This window comes from Heterocephalus glaber, unplaced genomic scaffold (assembly GCF_053883595.1).
Source record: "Heterocephalus glaber isolate CG9 unplaced genomic scaffold, H.glaber_assembly_v1.0 deba00001813, whole genome shotgun sequence".
NCBI lineage: Eukaryota > Metazoa > Chordata > Mammalia > Rodentia > Bathyergidae > Heterocephalus > Heterocephalus glaber.
Genome location: NW_028258484.1, coordinates 3173348 through 3192698, shown reverse-complemented (window position 1 = coordinate 3192698; position 19351 = coordinate 3173348). Strand labels below are relative to the sequence as shown.

Genomic DNA, 19351 nt, shown 5'->3' with positions numbered 1-19351 from the left:
GGGACTTTGAAGTCAGAGAGATCATGTTCACATTGCCCCTCTATCCCTTTCACAGGGATATATTTACCCTCTCTGAACCTTACATTTTCTTCTTAATTATTCAAATTTTTTATTACATTTACATTTTTTGCCTTATTTATGATAGTGAAATAGTAAAGCAAAGTCTCCTGGTAATTTCAGTAGAACAGATCGAGAACAAAATGCTGCTTTTAAATTTGAGAATAAGTTGTTTTTGTATTTGACTGTTATAAAACATCCTCTCAGCTTGTTAGAGAAATTACTCTTTTTGTGTATACTAAGGGGACATTTTATCTTATTCTTTAAGCTCTGATCATTTGTTTATTGTTTTAACATTTGCATTCAGGAATGACCAATAGACCAGATCTGATAGATGAGGCTCTCCTTCGACCTGGAAGACTGGAAGTTAAAATGGAGATAGGTAAGCAGATCTGTTACTGATGGATGTGTGTGTCTGTGTGTACTTATACATATGTAAATGCATGTAGCAGAGTTCATTGACAGGAGCAATGTCACATAACTTAATATTTGTTAGAAAAGTTACATCATGAGAACCAGTTGTTTACGTGTTTGAATACCTAGAGAGATTATAATCTCTGATGAGTTCTGGAAACTGGGAAAATGTCTGATCTGTTTTTATCAGGCTTGCCAGATGAAAAAGGTCGACTACAGATCCTTCACATCCACACAGCAAGGATGAGAGATCATCAGTTACTCTCTACTGACGTAGACATTAAAGAACTGGCTGTGGAAACCAAGAATTTCAGTGGTGCTGAACTGGAGGGTCTGGTGCGAGCAGCACAGTCCACTGCTATGAACAGACATATAAAGGTCAGGAAAAGCAATTTAAATCAATTAGGCATTTGCTGTCCTCTAAATACCAAGCTGGCATTCTTTCTCTTTCTTTTCAAGCATGCAGATTGCTAGATTAATGCTGACACTTGATAGAGCAGTGAGATGGTAAAAATAGTTAAGAATCACTTGTACACTGTTAAATCTACAGAATAGCAGGAAGAAAGGCAGTGGTAGCATCTGCCCAGTGATAACCGCCAACTCACCTATCTTAGGTTGCCAGCATCTGACACAGACATGTGAAGCACAGATTTTGAAAAAAAATTTTAAATCTTTGCTGTATATTAAGTTGTAATGTGTTGGAAGTTGGATAGTCTATCTACTAGAATTACAAGGGCTGCTTCATTCAGTAAATATACTGAATATTTGGTATTTTTGAGGCCTTAGGCTGGAGACACAAAGATAATAAATTATGACCTCTTCCTTCAAGAAATTCAGAATGGCAAAAGAGACATGTTTGAAAATTACATGGTAATGTTATAGGCACTATGGTAGAAATACGTACCATGATACTTTCTTTCTTTCTTTCTTTCTTTATTTTGGGGAGGGTAACCAGGGACCGAACTGGGGTCCTTGGACTTGTGAGGCAGGCGGCAGAACCACTGAGCTAAATCCCCATCCCAATGATAGTTTTATTTTGATGAAGTGCTCTTGATTCTTGCCTAACTCCTCTTTTCTTCACTTTTTATTTTACCATGTGTGAATAGATGACTCTTAGATTTAGATCTCATCTCTTGAGAGTATCTGTCTCCTACGTTCAGATTTGTACTAAACACCCCCACCTGGATATTTTCTCAGCCTCAAATTTAGTATTCAAAAAACAACCTTCATAGTCCTTCTTTAAACTACTTTTCTTCCTGCTTCTATTTCCCTGTGTATTACAGTTTACCAAGCTTTAAACTTGAGGATTATCTTCGATTGCTGCACCTACATTAGGTTGTTTGCCAATACTCTCAATTCTATCTTGGCATAGTATTTTTCAGTTCTCACTACCACCACCCTCCTTCTTTTTAACCTTAACCTTCCCCTTTGAGTTCCTTCATGACTCCCCATATTGTGTACAGTCTTTAATGTCCTCTAGTTTTTCCAGATGCTTTCCTAATTATTCTCCATACATGTCAGCCAAACTAAAATTATCAGACATTGATTTATTTTTCATACTCTTTCCTCTTGACTCTCTTGCTTCATTTAAGATCTTTACCCTCTACTTTCATCTGTCTTTTCATTACTTGACTCATATTCTACCCTTTCCTCTAATCTTTTCTGATTCTCTTTCTGAAATAGTAATTATCATTTATGGTATCACCCATTAACTTTGGTTCAAAATAGATTTATCCAGTAACTACAATATGCCATATACTGTGCTAGGAGTTAATGTTACAGCTGAAAGAAATAAATTGCCTACCACTGAGCAACTCATAGTCAAATCCTCCATGTGCAGTAATAGTATATTCATGGGCCAGGGATTTAGCTCAGTGGTTTTGCCACCTGCTGTGCAAGTGCAAGGACCCAAGTTCGATTCCTGGTACCAAAAAAAAAAAAAAAGAAAGTATATGCAAGGTAAGAAAGCGAAAAGGTATTAGGTGTGGACAATTTGTGGGGTGAGAAAAATGTTACAAACGAATTTTGTAGATAGATATGAATGTCTCTTGGTGGGTAGAGAAAAGAACAAATGCAAAGGAACAGATGCAAAATGTCATGATATGTTGAATAATTTAGGATTGTTTCTGCATGGAAGTTAGGGGAGGAGTGCTCAAGAGAGACATTGTTGAGAATAAGTAAGGAATACTAAAGCAGGGGATGAAACGCAAAGAGCCTGTTATATTCTACTTAGAAATGTGGACTTTTTCTGTGAGTAGTGCTAAGCCATTGAAGTGTTTTACAAATAGTAGTAACATAGTGTTAAAACATGAAATCACTCTGCCAACTGTGTTAAATGGAATATTTAGAGAAGTGGAGTTTGCAGCACATAAAAGAAGAACTTATATAACAGATCAGGCAGGAAATAATAAAAGTCTGAAGAGTTAGATGATGCTGTTTAGTTTTTTGGTTGTATCTTGTGAGTGGTTCTAGATCAGGAATTAAACTGTGGCCCATTTGCTGAGTCCAATCAACCACCAGTTTTTATGAATAAAGTTACTTTGAAACACAAGCACACCATTTATTTGTCTCTTGTCTGTGACTGCTTTCATGCTCTAATGGCAGAATTGAGTATTTGCAACAGAAAATGTCACCTAAAAAGCCTAGAATACTTACCATCTGGCTCTTTACAAAAACTTTGCTTTCCCTATTCTAAACTTTAAGTCTGTATCTTATGCATCTCTGAATCTCCCACAGAACTCCAAAAACCTAAATACTGAGCACATAGTAGATGTTCAGTAAATATTTTTAAATGAATAAATCTGTATATGTATTCTGAATCAAAACTCTATCCCTAAGTCATAATTCCCCTACATAATAGAAGTGATTTTGTTTTAGCTCATTTTTGTCAATGGTTTGGGTAGTGTGGGAATATAGTATTGGGTCTTCTATAGAATAGATCTATGTAGGGCATATTTTTCATTCTTTTTCCTTGCTGTGGAAATATCTTAGTAAGAAGTGATGGTGACTTCTATAAGAATTATGTAAATGATGTGGAAATTGCTCCATACTGACTCTTCATCTCAGGCCCTGTAAGTGTGTCCTGATACACTACACAATAACAGTTTACTGATTATCTGATTTTTGTATGGATTGGCCACATGATTTTTCTTTTAGTCATTTGTCATTTTTACCACAATAAACCTCTCTGAAGATGTCACTCTGAGCCATTGTATCACTGAGAAATGTGGTTTCTTTAAGAATACATTGATTTATCTACATATGAGGAAAGAGGAATGGTGGAAAGATTGCATAGTCAAGAAGTGTGATTATGCATTACAATTCTTTGGCCTTTGTTTCTGACCTGTCAAGGAGATATTCTACCTATTTTACCAGGTTTTAGTGAGAATGAAACCAAATACTGTACATGGAAGTACCTTATAAACTATATAAATACTAGTTATTTTTGTTATTATTGGCTAATTTGAGAGAATATCACGTACATCTTTTTTCAGTATCTGGGTTTCTGATTTTTATTGATTATTTGCAATTATAATTTTTCTAATTGTAAGATTTAGCTTACACTGTATAGAATATACTATTCTTCAGATTTACAGATAAGTAATGCAAATGGTTGTCATTATTTCCCTCACTTTTGTCATGTACTTAATATTCCTCCTCCTTTCCTTCCCTTTTGTGCTGGGAACTAATATGTATTTATCTGCATTTTTTAAAGTCTGCATTGTCAAAGGGTTTCTAAACATTATCTTCCCAACAGGATGACAGTTCAGTGGAACAAAAGACAGTAGTTAGTAGATAGTTTTCCCAAAGCTGTAGATGTTCATAGCTTTACTTGTAGTGATTGATAAGTTGATTAGAACTTTCAAACAACCACATCATTCAGTTGTTTGTTATGATATACTTTCTTCATAGTATAAAAATGTATTATGTGTTACTTTGCTTCCTTTTCAAAAAATATAGACCTAAACAAAGATTTAGTCAGGTGATTAAACAAGTCTTTGTTAAACTTTTTTTTTTTTTCAGATTTTCTGAAACAACTAGAAAATCCAGCCATAAACACCTGATGTTTATGTCATTTGTACTTGAACCCATGTTTTGAGTTAAATAAAATTCATGTGATATTTGGTTATTTTTATCTCTAAAGAAATTTTTGCTTCAGGTAAAGAAAGTCTATAACCTAAGTTTCTTCTCCAGTCTGTTTTAAGAATAAATTGGAGACACACACACACACACACACATGCACGCGCGCAGGCACTTTACTACTGAATTAAAACTCTGAGTTATATTTGCTGAATTTCAATAAAATTATTTCTTTCCTGTAGACTTTTTGATTAAGGTCATTATACCTTTAATTTAAGAGAGGAAAGATAAGAACTTTGAAAGGTCAGAATTAAAAGGTTATGAAATTTAAGGGTGACCACTTGATATTTGCTAGTGTTGAAATACAAGTTTATGAGTTTCTGTGGATATAAGCTGAAAGATGCTGCCTCTTCTATATTGATTGTTATAAATAAAATACAGAAAATATCTTACTAATTCAAACAAATGAGAAAAATTTTCTAAATGAGTAAAAATTCAGAATTGTTCATTTTTTAAAATAAGATTTTACCAATTTTGATAAAACAGTAAAAGTTGACTGAGGAATTTCTAGAAAATTTATTTTAATGAAGAAGTAGGAATAATTTACCATTGAAATATTACTTATAAATAGGTAACTTTTGAAGTTCCTAGAGTCCTGAAAACAACTTGTTCTAAACGAACTCTTCCACCAGCCATTTAAAAAATTTTTTAAAGTTTTAATTGTCACATAGTAATTGTACATATTGATAGGGTACAATGTAATATTTCAATAGATATATGTAAGCGTAATGATTGGATCTGGACAAATGGCATATCCATCACCTCAAGTATTTATCATTTCTCTATTTGAGAACATTCAAAATCCTCACTATGGGCTATTCTGAAATACACAATGAATTCTCATCAACCATAGCTCCTCTGCTGTACTACAGAACACTAGAAATTATTCCTGCTATCTAATGTGTTCCTATCCCATTAGTCTCCCTCTTAATTCCCTCCCTGCCCTTTAGTTTCTGATAACCACTATTCTACTGTCTATTTCTATGAGATGAGCTTTTTTAGCTTTCAGATAAGTAAGAATATGTGGTATTTATTTTTCTGTACCAGACTGATTGACTTTTAATTCATAGAGTAAATCTTAGTAGTGAAAGGACAAGTTTCACACCAGCTTCAGTGCTAAAATTTTTTTTTTTGGCAAACCCTGAAAAACAAGATTTTTCTTTAAGATTGCTGTATTTTTCTATCATTTGAATTCAATTTTACTGTAAGAGCAAATAAAAATACAAAATGTCATGTTAAAAGTAAGGCTGGTAGCTTCATTGGGATTTTAATATGATTCTGTTAGACCTTGCTTCTTCACCCTTGCATTAGAGTTTGCACGTTATAGACTCCTTTTAGGTGTAATGAGAAGTTTTAATCAGAGTTAAAACCATAACAGTACTTAAGAAGGATATCTTCTATCTGCCCTTTTAATGACTTATGAAAACCACTAGGTTTATACAAATACGAAATAATATGATATGATGAAATGACATGATGTGTATGGACATACTTTATAAACTGTAAAGAACATAGGGCTGAGAATATAACTCAGTGGTAGAGTGAGTTACTAGCATATGCAAGGCCCTGGGCTCAATCCCCAGCACCAACCAAATAAGAGAAGAAAAAACTAATAGAGATTTATATAGTATGAATATCAAAATTCTTTCACGGAGGTGCCTGTTTCCTGTAACACTTTTCCCTTTTTTTAACACTTTACCTTTTTTAAAACTTAGGAATTCCAAATAAATGTGATTAATATTATCAAATACTTAATATATGGGCAATGAAAGCCCTAGTAATACTCTAAATGCCAATTGTTGCATTTAAGTAGATTTGTCTACTTTAATGTTGTTACCTTCTCTTTAAAAGTATGGAAAAAGTGCAAGGACCCGAGTTCAATCCCCGGTACCAAAAAAAAAAAAATATGGAAATTAATGTAGTATCTGTATGGCTTATCTCCTCAAAGTTCATGTGTTCAGAGCTTGGTCCCCAGGATAGCAATATTGGGAGGTGCTGTGAAATCTTTGAGGCAGGGCATAGTTTGAGGTCTTTAGGTCATTAGGGCACTGCCCTTGGAAGGGATTGATGTACCTCGTGGCAGGGTTCTTATGAAAGCCTGAGCCTGGTCTCACCCAGTCTCACTCAGGCTTCCTGTTTAGCACTGTGAGTTCTTCCTCCCCCTTGCCAGAGCCTACATCATGTCATTTGGACTTTCACCCTCCCAAACTGGGAGCTAAATGAACCTTTATTTAGAAAGTTACCTTGTCTTGGGCATTGCAGTAGTACAAAACAGCGTATCACAGAGGTTATACACAAATCCATTCTATTTGTAAAAGAGTCTAGGATGGCTGAGGATATAGCTAAGTGATAGAGTATTTGTCTAGCATGTACTTAAAATTCAATGACACTAGAATATGTAGGGAAAAATGGGAAAGACTTATCTGTAATACCCCTTGTCTTTCTTTCCCTCTCCAGAGCCAACATTTGGGATATACCTTTATAGTTTGTTTTCTTCATCTTTACATTCATATATATATGTAATTTTTTTAGTGGACATTAATGGATTTGTACTACAACCAGGCATGTCCATTCTACATCCTGCGGGTTGGACACACCAGTGTTATAATTTAAAAACTAAAAATTAACAAAAGTTGTTTCGTACCTAAATTAACTATTATATATTTTACACGTGTCCCAAGATAATTCCTCTTCACGCAGTGCACCCCAGGCAAGACAGGCAATTCCAACTCATGGGCTGCAGGTTGGACACCTTTTTTACTTGCCAAAATGTCTTAGCTTTCCATGTCAATACGTGTAAATCTCCTTTGTTATTTTGGACAAATGTGCAGTATTCTAGAATATTACCACAAAATTTAAAATGCAGAATCCATGAGGGCGAGAAACTTATGTTTTATTTAGTGTTATTGTCTTTAATTTCTAGGGCACACAGTAAATAGGATAAATGAATGAAGAATTTGCTTAACATATAGATTACTTCCAGTTATAACTGTTAAAATAATACTGTTGTGAAAACCCTTGTCTGTGCTTCCTTATATACATATGTAAGGGAGTCATTTTCTAGGATAGATATCTACTTGTATTATTGAAGATGAGGTTTCACTGTCTTCTAGCTTTTAGTATTGCCAGTGAAGATATGGTATTAGTCTTATTCTGCTTCTTTATAGACAACATACTTTTGTCTCTCAGAGAGGTTCTTAAAAGACTCTTCATCTTCGGTACTTATAAAATCACAGCAGTTTGTCTTGACAGATCTGTGTTTTTTGTTTTTTGTTTATTTCCACTTACTCTGATCAGCATACGTTGAACTTTTGAAACTATACAGACATATATCTTTCTTGAGCTATGGAATTTTTTTGTTTGTTTCTTCTCTGTTAGTCTTTCTGTTCTCTGCTTCTGTGGTTCCTATTATATCAATGTTAAGACATCTGAATATATCTTCCATGCCTTTTTTTTATCTTTTTGCAGTGCTAGGAATTGAACCAAGGCCTTGCACGTGCTAAGCAAGCACTCTACTGCTGAGTCACATCCTTAACCTCCTTCCATGATTTTTTTTTTTTTTTTTTGGTACTGGGGATTGAACTCGGGTCCTGGCGCTTGCGCAGCAGGTGGCGAAACCACTGAGCTAAATCCCCGGCCCCTCCCTCCATGATTTTTAACCTTTCCCTTTCACTTCTGTTATTTCTTGGGGTTTGGAGAAATAAAAGAAATAAATACAAGTGTCCTGTTTGCCATCTTAGTCCAGTTTTCTGACATTGTTCTTGTTATCCCTCAAGGCTGCCTTCTTTTTTATGCCTGTCATTTTATTTGTCTCACTACTCTTTTTCTCAAGGAACATGACTCACATTTTATAATAATTGATGGAAAGTTTGATATTTTCTTAACATATTTTTGTTTTATAGTCAGCTTTTTTTGAAGATGTCTTTTTTAAAAAGCCATGATGCCAGTTTAAAAATTAGAATCTTGCTTTGTGCTATTGGTAGTGAGCCCAGTCACATTAAAAAATATGTATCTTAATCACTCATCGGGTCCAGGCAGCTCCAAGTGCTGATAAAGGGCTTGATGCTTCTCCAGATGTCTGTTAGCTCCAGGTGCAGTAAGCAGACTATTCGGAGCTGGCACCTAGGTTCTCAAGCACACCGTTTCAGAGTCTTGGTCTCATAGTGTAATGGTTTTTAAACCTGGTATAGTATCAGAATCATTCTGTGACATTGTCTTTTCTTTTTCTTTTTTTTTTTTTTTCCTTTTTGGTACCAGGGATCAAACTTGGAATCTTGCACTTGTGAGGCAGGTGCCGGAACCACTGAGCTAAATCCCCGGCCCTCTGTGACATTTTCTAATACTATAAATCTCTAGACCTTTCACTGGACATATTATGTTGGAATCCTGAGGAGCCTGAACATGTATATCTTTAAAGTCTCACTATGTTACCCAGGCTGTTCTTGAACTCCTAGACTCAAATGATCCTCATGTCTCAGCCTCTTAAGTAGCTAGGAGTACAAGCACACACCTGGCTGTGCTTTTTTTTTTAAAGGCAATAAATGTTTCTTTGGATAGATGTGTTGTATATACTGAACCCATCCCCTCTCAATAGACGTTCAATATACTTTCAGTTCTGTTCTTAGAAACTACTGTAGTAGATATTCTTTGGTGCCTATAACTTCGTACATATTTGTGAGTATATTTATGGAATAAATTCCTGGATGTGGAATTGTTCAGACAATGTATATATGTGAATTTGACATGCTTTTGTTTGTTTCCATTTTTGTGTTAGAATACACACCATAAAATTAATTATTTTTTGAGACAGGATTTCACTCTGTAATTCAGAGCTCTCTATGTAGCCCAGGCTAGCTTCAAACTCTAGGCAATCCTCCTGCCTCAGCCTCCCAGGTGCTGGGATAACAGGCATGCAACACCACACCTGGCTCACAACATAAAATTTATAATCTTAACCATTTCTAAATATGCAATTCAATGCCATTAAATATGTCCATAATTTTGTGAAATCATCACCACCATCCACCTGTAGAACTATTTTATCTTATAAAACTGAAACTATGCCCAACAATAATTCTCCATTCTCCACTCCCCACCCCAGTCCCTGGCAACCATCATTCTAGTTTGATTCTATGATTTTAACTACTATAAGTATCTTATGTAAGTAGAATCATACAATATTTATCTTTTTGTGATTAGCTTATTTCATTTAGCATAAGGTTCTCAAGGTTCATCCATGTTCCAGATGGATATACCAGAGTTCCCTTCTTTTTAAAGACTGAATAATATTCCATTGTATGTATATACATTTGGCTTATCCATTGATCCATCAGTGGGCGCTTAGGTTGCTTCCATATTTAAGCTATTGTGAATAATGCTGCTGTGAACACAGCTGAACAAATATCTCTTCAAGACCCATTTTTTTTTTCTTTTGGGTATACACCCAGAAGTGGAATTGCTACATCATATGGTATTCTAGTTTTCATTTTTTGAGGAGCCACTGTTTTCCAGAATAGCTATCCCATTTTGTATTTTCCCACTAGTACATATATTTCATTTTCTCTATGTCCCTGTCAACACTTATTATTTTCTGTTCTTGTTCTTTTTTTAGAGATAGACATACTGATGAATATGAGGTGAAATCTCATCATTTTGATTTGCATTTCTTTAATGGTTAATGATGTCAGGCATCTTTTTGTGTGTTTTGATCATTTGTATTTTTTTGTAGAAATTTCTATTTAAGTTTTTGGTTTTGTGTGTTGAATTTTAAGCGTTCTCTAAATATTCTGGGCATTAATCCCTTTTAATATGTGCAGTTTGCAAATACTGAGTTTTTTATTTGTGACAATGTGCTTTTTAATTTTCAGGTATTAGGTTCTTATGTTAAAAATATTCCCAGATCTTGAAAGTCTTTACATTTTGTGTTCAATTCTACTTAGGCCAGTACTAAAGTGGAAGTGGACATGGAGAAGGCAGAGAGCCTGCAAGTAACAAGAGGAGACTTCCTCGCTTCGCTGGAGAATGATATCAAACCAGTAAGTATCCATGTTGAATGATGTATGAGTGATGATAATTATAGTTTAGAAGAAAAATAAGTGCCATTTTACTCAGTATTACAGATGGTTCTTAAATAGTTTTCTTTTTTTCTTTTTTTTTTTTTTTTTTTTGGTACCAGGGATTGAACTTGGGTCCTTGCGCTTGCGCAGCAGGTGGCGAAACCACTGAGCTAAATCCCCGGCCCCAAATAGTTTTTAAACAGACCTCAGGTACACAAAATTTGATTAATCTTATTCTTTAATTTCTGACACAGTTTTGTTAGCTTATATGATTATATGTGTAAAATAAAATATGAAGGGGCTGGGGATGTAGCTCAGTGTCACTGCACCTGCCTGGCAAGTGCAAGGTCCTGAGTTCAATCCCTGGTACCAGAAAAAAATAATAATAAAATATACAGAGTTTGTAACTTTCTGGGAATTGCTATCTCATTAAATATTTTAATTACCAAGAATCATTCATAGCTGGCTGGATATGGGGGCACACACCTGTAATCCTAGTACTCTGGGAGGCTGAATCAGGAGGATTACAAGTTTGAGCTCAACCTAGACAACTTAGCAAGAGCAAGACACTATCTCACAATAAAAAACAAAAAAAGGAACAGAGATGTGATTTAGTAATGAGATCCTGGGTTCAAACCCTAGTACTGCAAAAAATTAATTAATTAATTAATTAAACAATAATAATAATGCAATCCCCTACAGCTAAACACCATATTCGTTACTGACTAGTATTGTCTGATCACCAGTTTATCCATTTTCTGTCAATGAGCATTTGGAATATTACCAATTTTTTATTACAAACAAGTGCTGTTGCAAGTATTCTTTAATAAGTTTCTCTTATATATATTTAGGAATAAAATTATAGGGTTGTGGTTATATGAACATCTAACTTTAAAAAATAATTTTAAATTGTTTTCTAAGAGGTTGAACCAATTAGCACTACCTCCAAAAATCTAAAAAAGATACTCTTGATCTACATCTTCTCCAATACTTGTTTTCAACTGACTTGATTCTGTCATTCAGTTGAACATAAATTCCATCAGATTCATTTACATATTACTTTGAAATTAAGTAGTTCTTTATATGTATATTCTATTTAACTCTTTGAAATGCTGTTCATAATTTATTATTTTTTGTTACATTGTTTTTTATTTTTATTTTATTTGCATCAGTTCTTTATGTCTTATTTTCTCGCCTTTTGGTTATGTTAAATACACGTAACAAAATATACCATCTTAACCATTTTACGTTTACAGGTTGGTGATATAAACACATTCATTATGTCATGTAACCTTTACCACTATCTGTCTCACAGTTCTTTCATTTTGTACAACTGAAATTCTAGATCCATTAAAGAGCAAATCCTACTTTCCCCTCCTTCCCAGCCTCTGGCAACCCTGTGTCTCCTGTTTCTAGAATTTCAACTACTCCAAGCAGCTTATATAAGTGAAATCAAACAATATTTGCCCTTTGGGGACTGACATATTTCATTCAGCATAAGGTTCTGAAGTTTTGTGCACATTGCAGCATATACAGTTTCCTTGTTTTTAAACACTGAATAATGTTCCATTGTATGTATATACCACATTTTTCTTATCCATTTGTCCATCAGTGGACACTTGGATTGCTTCCACATCTTAGCTGTTGTAAATGCTGCTGTGAACACGACTGTACAAATATCTCCTCAAGACTCAGTTATCTGCTTTTTTGGGTATATACCCAGAAGTGGAATTGCTAGATCATACGGATTTCTAGTTTTCATGTTTGAGGAACCACCAGAGTGGCTATCCCATTTCATATTTTCCCAGTAATGCACATGGGTTCTAGTTTCTCTATGCCTTTGTCAACACTGTTTTTTGTCTTTGTTTTTTGATAGTAGCTGTCCTGATGAGTATGAAGTGAAATCTCATTGTAGTTTTGATTTATATTTTCCTAATGATTACTGATACTGAGAATCTTTTCTTATGCTTATTGGACATTTGTTATATAGTTTCACTAATTATTTGTTGCAAATATCTCCTTTAAAGACAAAAGTCAATTTGTTTTAGCCCTACCTTTTATGACTGTTAATACTTTTAAATATAATAACTTTAAAAAGTTACTGAGCAGTGAACATGGTTTAATCTTTTGCTGTTATCATTTGTAGTAATTACCAAAAATGTTAGAGCCCAGCCTATTACAGTATTTTTTTAATGGCAAATAATTTGGCCATGGGAAGTAAGACCTAAAAATTTACTTTTATTTGTTCCAAGAGTCTATAGGATAAAAGAAAAATCATGAGATATATAAGGAAGACAAATATATTTATTTATTGTCTTGGAGAGTCACTCTTTTATGTTCAGGCATCTTTTTTTTTTTTCGTTTTTGGTTTTTGGGGGGTTTTTTGAGACAGGGTCTCACTTTGTACTACAGGCTGACCTCGAACTCATGGCAATCTTCCTGCCTCACCTTCCCAAGTGCTGAGGTTCCAGGCATGCACCACCATGCCTGGCTATGTTCAAGTATCTTAAAGCTTCTTCTATGAGTCTTGGATTATTACTTGGAAGAATTAAAGACACAAGCCTGCCAACCTATATATTTCCTTGAACATCCATTCAACCTGTCTTTATCAGGCTCCTCCCTTATAAATTTTTATGAAGCAACTAAATCTGTCACATCCAGGCCAAAAAATGAGGACTTCCCTCTGTACTCAGGAATCAAAGTACTGGTATATACAAGGACACTACCCAAAGAGTGATATGAAAAATGATTTGGGGGCAAAGTAGTAGAAATATGAAAATTCAATACCTCGAGATGTAAGTTCTAAAGAACTGTTAAAATTAATCCATATATCAATCAAAACTTAACTTTTTAGGGATGTGATAATCTTTAAAAAGTTAAAATTCTCAAGATACGTGATCTTTACATGTACGTTGTATTGTAACCTTATGAAGAGCCAATTCAATTGTAAGTAATAAAATTAAGTACTTTTTAATTTTATTTTATTTTTTTTTGGTACTGGGGATCAAACTTGGGACCTTGCGCTTGCGAGGCAGGCACTGGAACCACTGAGTTAAATCCCCAGCTAACTACTTTTGATAGTTATTTTGATGGGAGTTAGAATCTTCTCAATTAAAAGTTGAAAATGAAGAGGAATGTGATTTAAGCTTCAATATATAGTGGATAAAAATTATTATATATGGGCCGGGGATTTAGCTCAGTGGTTTCGCCGCCTGCTGTGCAAGCTCAAGGACCTGAGTTTGATCCCTGGTACCAAAAAAAAAAAAAAAAAAATTATTATGTATGATAATTCCTTTATAAACTAATTGCTTTTTTTTGTTGTCTGTACTGGGGATTGAACCCAGGGCCTTTGCACTGAGCTATATCTCCAGCTTTTTTAGACGGTCCTCACTAAATTGCCCAAGCTGGGATTGAACTTGAGATCCTCCTGACTCAGCTTCCCAGACTGCTGGGATTACAGGCATGTGCCATTTAGAAATCACTTTTATTTCCTTTTCCTAACCCTTCAGACTTGCTTTGTAGCTTCCTATTTCTGTATCATTCTAATTTTTTATATTTATAAATATACATTTATGTGAGTGTCATTTAACTTGTGTCCCCAACCACATAGTTGATGTAAACATGATCATTTCCATTTTGTATTCACATTTTAATCTATAGCACCTATAGTCAGTGTTAGGATTATTTCCCCGTGTGCTGAGCTGTTTCTAATTTCTAAGTCCATAATCACTTTTTCTCTTTGCTCTTAACAGAATGGCCACAACCTGCATACTCTTTATAGGAACAAGTATATTGGAACATACTTTCTCTCAAGGATTATGATTATGAGGCTTTGGGCTCTGGTACAATCTGAGCCTAAATCTTTTTTTTTTCCCATTAGTGCTGATATTCTTAGTGTATATTAAGTGTATATTACTTTTTTTTTTTTGATACTGGTGTTAAACCTAGGGCCTTTGCACTGAGGTACATCCCTAACCCTTTTTTATCCTTTATTTTGATACAGGTTCTCATTAAGTTGCCCAAGCTGAGCTTGAATTTACAATCCTCTTGCCTTAGCCTCCCAGAGTACTGGGATTACAGACATGTGCCACTAATCCCACCTTTACTCATCTTTTGTATCTTTCAATGTTTTATTTTTTTCAAGAGGTTCATATGTTTATTAGAACCAACCTTTTAGTGCAGAGCACAGGAAAAAAAAAGAAAAATCAGATTCCCAGTAGAACATATCCAGCTGTCAAGACATTTCCAGCTTAATACAGTAAGATGCTAATGAGCTTGATGCATAAATATGTTTGTTATCTCATGTGCAATTCCTTATAGACACAGCTTGGTTCTTCCCCAATTTCTGCTTTTACAGTTGTATCTGATTTTATTACCAGTTTTTTACCAAATCCATTGGGGAATGGAATGATTTTGATTTTGTTTTATAGCCAGAAATTGCTTGATCCTGAAAGGCTTGTGAAAAAACATGGCAAGGAATGGGGTCAAGCATATACAACACAATGGAGAAGAAAAGAAGTAGTTTTAATTTTTAATACTAATGCTCAAAATGCTTTAAACTATCCCTTTTCTCAATAGGCATTTGGCACAAACCAAGAGGATTATGCAAGTTACATTATGAATGGAATAATCAAATGGGGTGACCCAGTTACTCGAGTTCTGGATGATGGGGAGCTTTTGGTCCAGCAGACTAAAAACAGTGATCGTACACCACTGGTTAGCGTTCTTTTGGAAGGTGAGAAAGAATTATGAGATGACCTTAAAAGGTTTTTTTTAATGTATTTTTAAAAGCCATTTGGCACATTCCAGAAGGTAAATGATTTTCAGTTCTAAACCTGGTTTATGATCTAAGAATAGTAAACCATACTACATACCAATATTTGTACAAATTAAAATTTTCTTGGGGTGAGTGCTATTGATGAATGATAGCAACTAATTTTCCTGTAGGATTGTATCTAAATTTCTCTGGTACTTAATAGACTGAATAGTACCACATAGAATTTGATTCAATTAAGTAAGTGTATACTGACGATTTGCTATATTTTAGAGCTTAGACTAGTTGCTGCAGATACAAAGACATTCAAATTTTAATCTAATCATGAAAAAAAACTTGTAAATAAATTCCTGAATACAGTATATATGTGTAAAGGTGTGTATGAATACAAGTCATTTTGCCCAGGGTGAACAGAGAAAACTAGAGGTGATGTTTAATTTAGACCTTGAAGAATCAGTTAGAATTTTATCATAAAAGGGAAAGAACATTCCATTCATAAATATTTATCTTATGATTATGATTAGTATGACAACAGAAAAGTTCAGTGAGGCCAGTGACAAGCAAACCTAAGCCCTTGGGTCAGAGTGTGAGGGCTCCCTGAAAGAAGCACAGTAAGCCAGAGCCCAAGAGATGAGGAGGTGGCCAGACTACATAACTGGGGAAGATGTTCTGGGCTTAGGGACTAGCATGTAAAATATCACTGGTCAGGATCGAGCTAGAGACAGAAAGATTGGGGAGCTGCAGTATACAGGAACCAATTCTCACAAAGTCTCATATTTTATGTTAAAGACTTAGACTGTATCTTAAGGACAGTGGAAAGCCATTTATAGGGTTTCAAGTAACAAAGTCATGTAATCAGATTTTTATTTTCAACATATTATGAGTGCTTTATGATGGGGAATGAATTGGAGGGGCAAAAAGACATCAGAAGACTAATCTTTTTTTTTTTGGTACTGGGGATCAAACTCTGATCCTTCCACTTGCAAGGCAGGTGTCAGAACCACTGAGCTAAATCCCCAGCCCGGGAAGACTAATCTTTAGAAGAAGTTGCATTGTCTTAATTGAAGCTGCTTGTGGTTTGAAGTAATGTAGTGGCAGTGGAGATGGAGATAAGTAGACTAATTTGAAAAATAGGTAGAATAAAAGGAATTTGATAAAAAATTATATTAATTATCAATCATAATAGGCTAACATTCTTTTAGCCCTTCCTATTTGCCAGTTACTCTATTATTACTTTATATATATATTATCTAAGGCCTGGGATTTAGCTCAGTGGCACCACACCTGCCTCGCAAGTGCAAGGTCCTGAGTTCGACCCCCTGTACCAAAAAAGAAAAAAAATTAATATATACATATTATCTAATTTAATCCTCACTTCAGTCCTATGAGAGTAGATGCTGTTGTTATCCTTATCTTATAGATAGGGAAGCTAAAGCTTAGAAATACTGTTTAGATTGAATATGGGCAAAAGTATCATGCATGACCTCCAGGTTTTGAGCATTATACAGCTGGGTAAATGTTGCTGTTTGCTAAAATTGAAAACACTTGTGAAGCACATTTCAAGAAGAAAGATCATGAGTTCAATTTTTAATGAATTCTAGGTTTTTATAGGATAATTAAATTAGAAATATTGAATGTCCTATTGGACATGTAGGTCTGGGACTCAGAAAAGTGGTCTGGATGACAATAGATTCGTGATTTTTCAGTGTATCCACTGCCCTTGAAGCCAGAGGTGTCGATGGACTTATCTACAGAAAGGGTATAGTGCCAGTCACACACCTGTATTCCCAGCATTCAGGAAGGCTAAGGCAGGAAGATCAAAAGTTTCAGCCCAGCCTGGGCAACTTAACAAGTTCCTGTCTCAAAATTTAAAAAGTGGCTGGGGACATAGCTCAGTGCCACCAAAAAAGAAAAGAAAAGGGAAAAGAAACAAAGGATGTGAGTTGAGATGTAAAGGGGTCTTAGAGCTTATTTCTGAAGTGTGTTAACAGTGTAGGACTAAATAGAGCAGGAAGAGTTGACAAAGGAGACTGCGCAAGAGCAAGCAGAGGTAAGGGAGGAGGGAGAATATGCTGTCACAGAAGTCATGAAAAGAAAGGTACAGTATTTCAAAAAAGGCATCATCACTTGTACCAAATGTTCCTAAGAGGCCAACAAAGACAAAGTATGTATTGGGGTTGGTGACATTAAGGTCATTGGTGACCTTGATGGGAGCCTGATCAATGTAGTGAGGGTGGGAGTGATAGTTTGGTAAGGGATGGATGAAGAATGGAGCAGCCTATGTGGGATGAAGTCCAGAAAGTGTTTTTATTTTATTTGTTGAACTATCAGACCAGAGAATGTTTAAATGTTTTTGAAAAAGCTTCAGAAAAGCATTCAGGAAGAGGCTGAACAATTGGGAGAGAGAAACAGTCACTAATGTCAGATTCCCAGGAAGATAGTAAGGAAGGATTGACTGGTTTATGTTTAAAAGAAGGGCACGTTTTCTAATGCACAAGAGGGAAAGGTGGGGTTGTCTAAATCCAAGTTTTGTAGATTAGGTTGCCTTTATGAGAAAGCCAGAGTCTTTAGAATTCCACCTTTTTATGATACCTTTGCTTCTAATAAGACAGCTTTTCCCTGCCCCCAGTATCTTCTAAGAAGATTTTTTTGTGTTGTTAAACAGATGATTTGATAGAATAACACAAGTACTGATACACGTTTGAATGCATTCTGTCTTTAAGAAGCAAAACCCTTACACTTTATATATTTAGCCAGAAATTTGAAAGATTAAGTCTATGTGAGAAAGAAAAAAGGCACGTATGTATTTCACCATATTTTCAAGAAATGCTAATCAGTTCATTAAGTTTAGTTGCTAATAAATAAAAGGAAACATGTCTGTGATGAAACTGTCAGGAAATGTTAATGAGCAACTAGTCGAGACCTCTGCGTGTCATGGATAAAAGTTTAAACTTGTTTGATTCCTCTTTGCTTAGGTTGGCTTTTTTCCCCTACCTTGCTCATATCTTCACGCAGGCCCTCCTCACAGTGGGAAGACTGCTTTAGCTGCAAAGATTGCAGAGGAATCCAACTTCCCCTTCATCAAGATCTGTTCTCCTGATAAGATGATTGGCTTTTCTGAGACAGCCAAATGTCAGGCCATGAAGAAGGTATCAAGATTGTTAGTTTCATTTTAATTTCCTGTCTCTTAGATATCTGTGTGTGTGCATGACCACACAAATAGATAAACACATATGTATACTTTTGTATACATTGATATAAAACCCATAGCAACTTTGTTCTCAAGTGCTGCTAAAATTATCAACAGAATTTGGGGGAAAATATTGATCTGTTTTCAATTTTTACAACTTTGTTTGTCTTTCTTTCCACTCTCCTTCCTCCCACCTCTTTCCTGTGTGAGTGTGTGACTGAGGTGTGAACCCAGGACCTCACATCTGCTAGGCAAGCACTCTGTTACTGAGCTATACCCCCAGCATATTTTTTTAACTTTCTAATGTACTTTCATGCACTTTTTAAAAGAATATCTTCCAAATTACTCTTCGCTTAGTACATATTAAGATTCATTTTCATTTCTTAAATTCATATCATTTGCTTGAAAGAAGCATAGTTAGAATTTTTTTTAATTCTTTCATTTTTGTACAAAGTCAACCTGTTTAGGATTAAGTTTGAAAAAGAACTAGGAATACACTCTCAAATACCCCTCAAAAAGGATAATTAGGTAACAATCATAGTCTGCTTGGCAACTTAATGTAGTCTTCATTCTTCTTCCTGCTTTTAGGTGCTATTTATCACCTTCATAATATGACCCACTTTGAAATATCAGTAAAATTTGAACATCAGCGAATAGAATTCTAGAGCTGAAAGGACTGTAAGATCATCTGGCCCTTCTCTCTTACATTCAAGCAAGTGC

At 34.9% G+C, this 19351-nt stretch overlaps 1 protein-coding gene across 2 annotated transcripts in view; it reads left to right on the top strand.

Annotated features, from left to right (window-relative positions):
* Positions 1–19351, top strand: part of Nsf (N-ethylmaleimide sensitive factor, vesicle fusing ATPase) — a 154174-nt gene that overhangs the window by 90197 nt on the left and 44626 nt on the right. For both annotated transcript variants that reach the window (XM_004868669.2, NM_001310283.1), the window contains exons 11-15: positions 365–439; positions 662–849; positions 10551–10646; positions 15246–15402; positions 18457–18590. In XM_004868669.2, the coding sequence (XP_004868726.1) occupies positions 365–439; positions 662–849; positions 10551–10646; positions 15246–15402; positions 18457–18590 (650 nt within the window). The remainder of the gene's footprint in view (positions 1–364; positions 440–661; positions 850–10550; positions 10647–15245; positions 15403–18456; positions 18591–19351) is intronic.